At 38.6% G+C, this 2,359-nt stretch overlaps 1 protein-coding gene across 1 annotated transcript in view; it reads left to right on the forward strand.

The window, feature by feature from the left end:
• The window catches only part of LOC101859293 (HIV Tat-specific factor 1 homolog), a gene marked incomplete at its 3' end in the record, with an annotated part of 19,662 nt that overhangs the window by 7,958 nt on the left and 9,345 nt on the right, over positions 1-2,359 (forward strand). Inside the window, 1 exon segment of the mRNA XM_035973411.1 lies at positions 1,886-2,088. Within this exon segment, the coding sequence (XP_035829304.1) occupies positions 1,886-2,088 (203 nt within the window).

The following is a 2,359-nucleotide window of genomic DNA, read 5'->3' on the forward strand; positions in this document are numbered from 1 at the left end:
CCCCCCCCCCCCCCTTCTGTCTTGGGCTATATATATAGTCTCCACCTCTGTCCTGGGCTATATATAGTCTCCACCTCTGTCCTGGGCTATATATAGTCTCCACCTCTGTCCTGGGCTATATATAGTCTCCTTCTCTGTCCTGCTCCAGCTATATCTAATCTGGAATAGTGCTTACTAGAAGGTAATGTGCTTACTAGATTGTGCTTACTAGAAGGCTATGTGCTTACTAGAAGGCTATGTGCTTACTAGAAGGCTATGTGCTTACTAGAAGGCAATTTTTCAACTGTTCAACGTCAGTCCTAAGTTCTCATGCTTTTGCTCTGAATTGTTTAATCCAGTTAAAATTGTCGGAGACAGCCACCCATCATTGAGAAAATAAGTGATTTCTCAGACTGGTGGTTCTCTTACACAGTGTCTGCATAATATCTAAACATATCATAAGGGGGAAAGTGAGATGTGGTCTTTTGTACAGGTAATTTTCTTGGACGAGTGGCTGTTAGAGTAGATTTGACTGTAGTTTTTCCTAAAATAACTGAGCATGGCAAACTTGTCCTTTGGAACCTATGATGAACTGCCATAAGCTGACTAAATACTTTTTTTCATTTTTAGCAACGATTTTTTTTCCTATGTTGAAAGCCAGATCAGTTACCGTACTTGTGTGAAACGATCAAAGCGAAATACTAGTGACTAGCTTTTGAATAAATTAGAATTCAAATTTCGGAAGAACGCCTTTTTAAAAAATGGTTACACTGACAAAGAGCCTCTTTATCTCGAAACTGCTGTGAATTGAAAAAAGTCGTTTCATCAGCTTAAGGCAGTATACCATACGCTGTTTTTCTTGCTTTGCCACTCGCTTTTCCTGCTGTACCGTACACTGTTTTCTTGTTTTACTGTACCGTACACTGTTTTCTTGTTTTACTGTACCGTACACTGTTTTCTTGTTTTACTGTACCGTACACTGTTTTCTTGTTTTACTGTACCGTACACCGTTTTCTTGTTTTACCATACACTGTTTTCTTGAATTACTGTACGGTACACTGTTTTCTTGTTTTACTGTACCGTACACTGTTTTCTTGTTTTACTGTACCGTACACTGTTTTCTTGTTTTACTGTACCGAACACTGTTTTCTTGTTTTACTGTACCGTACACTGTTTTCTTGTTTTACTGTACCGTACACTGTTTTCTTGTTTTACTGTACCGTACACTGTTTTCTTGTTTTACCATACACTGTTTTCTTGTTTTACTGTACACTGTTTTCTTGTTTTACCATACACTATTTTCTTGTTTTACTGTACCGTACACTGTTTTCTTGTTTTACCATACACTGTTTTCTTGTTTTACTGTACCGTACACTGTTTTCTTGTTTTACTGTACCGTACACTGTTTTCTTGTTTTACTGTACCGTACACTGTTTTCTTGTTTTACTGTACCGTACACTGTTTTCTTGTTTTACTGTACCGTACACTGTTTTCTTGTTTTACTGTACCGTACACTGTTTTCTTGTTTTACTGTACCGTACACTGTTTTCTTGTTTTACTGTACACTGTTTTCTTGTTTTACCGTACACTGTTTTCTTGTTTTACTGTACACTGTTTTCTTGTTTTACTGTACACTGTTTTCTTGTTTTACCGTACACTGTTTTCTTGTTTTACCGTACACTGTTTTCTTGTTTTACCGTACACTGTTTTCTTGTTTACCGTACACTGTTTTCTTGTTTTACCATACACTGTTTTCTTGTTTTACCATACACTGTTTTCTTGTTTTACCGTACACTGTTTTCTTGTTTTACCATACAGTCTTTCTTGTTTTACTGTTCACCGTTCAATGTTCTTTTTTTTGCAAGCTGGTATTACTTGAATTTAAACAACTTGTTCCCAAATTCAGGGTGGTTCGAAATGGACTCTGAAGCATCGACTCAGCTGTATGTGTCGGGGCTCCCCAGTGATGTGACGGAGGAGGAGTTTAAGGAAGTGATGAGCAAGTGTGGCCTCATCATGTTTGACCCGCTCACACGCAAACCCAAGCTCAAGCTCTATATGGACAAAGAGGGAAATCTGAAGGGAGACGGACTCTGCACCTACATTAAAGTAAGTCGCGTTCACTCAATGGAATCTCATCATTTTTCTCTTTCTGCTTCGTCAATAATATTTGGACAACGACAGTGACAACCACACTGACAATCTTTATTCATCTAGCTGAGAACAATTTGTTTCGGTCGTTTACAATGGCAGTGTATGTTACTTCGGTCTGGTGCACTCACACACAACAAGACAGGACAGTAGTAAATACATGTCTCATGTGCTGGGACAACCTGCTCCGTAAAACATGCTCTCTCTCTCTCTCTCTCTCTCTCTCTCT

The sequence above is a fragment of the Aplysia californica genome, unplaced genomic scaffold (genome assembly GCF_000002075.1).
Source record: "Aplysia californica isolate F4 #8 unplaced genomic scaffold, AplCal3.0 scaffold01207, whole genome shotgun sequence".
Classification (NCBI taxonomy): Eukaryota; Metazoa; Mollusca; class Gastropoda; order Aplysiida; family Aplysiidae; genus Aplysia; species Aplysia californica.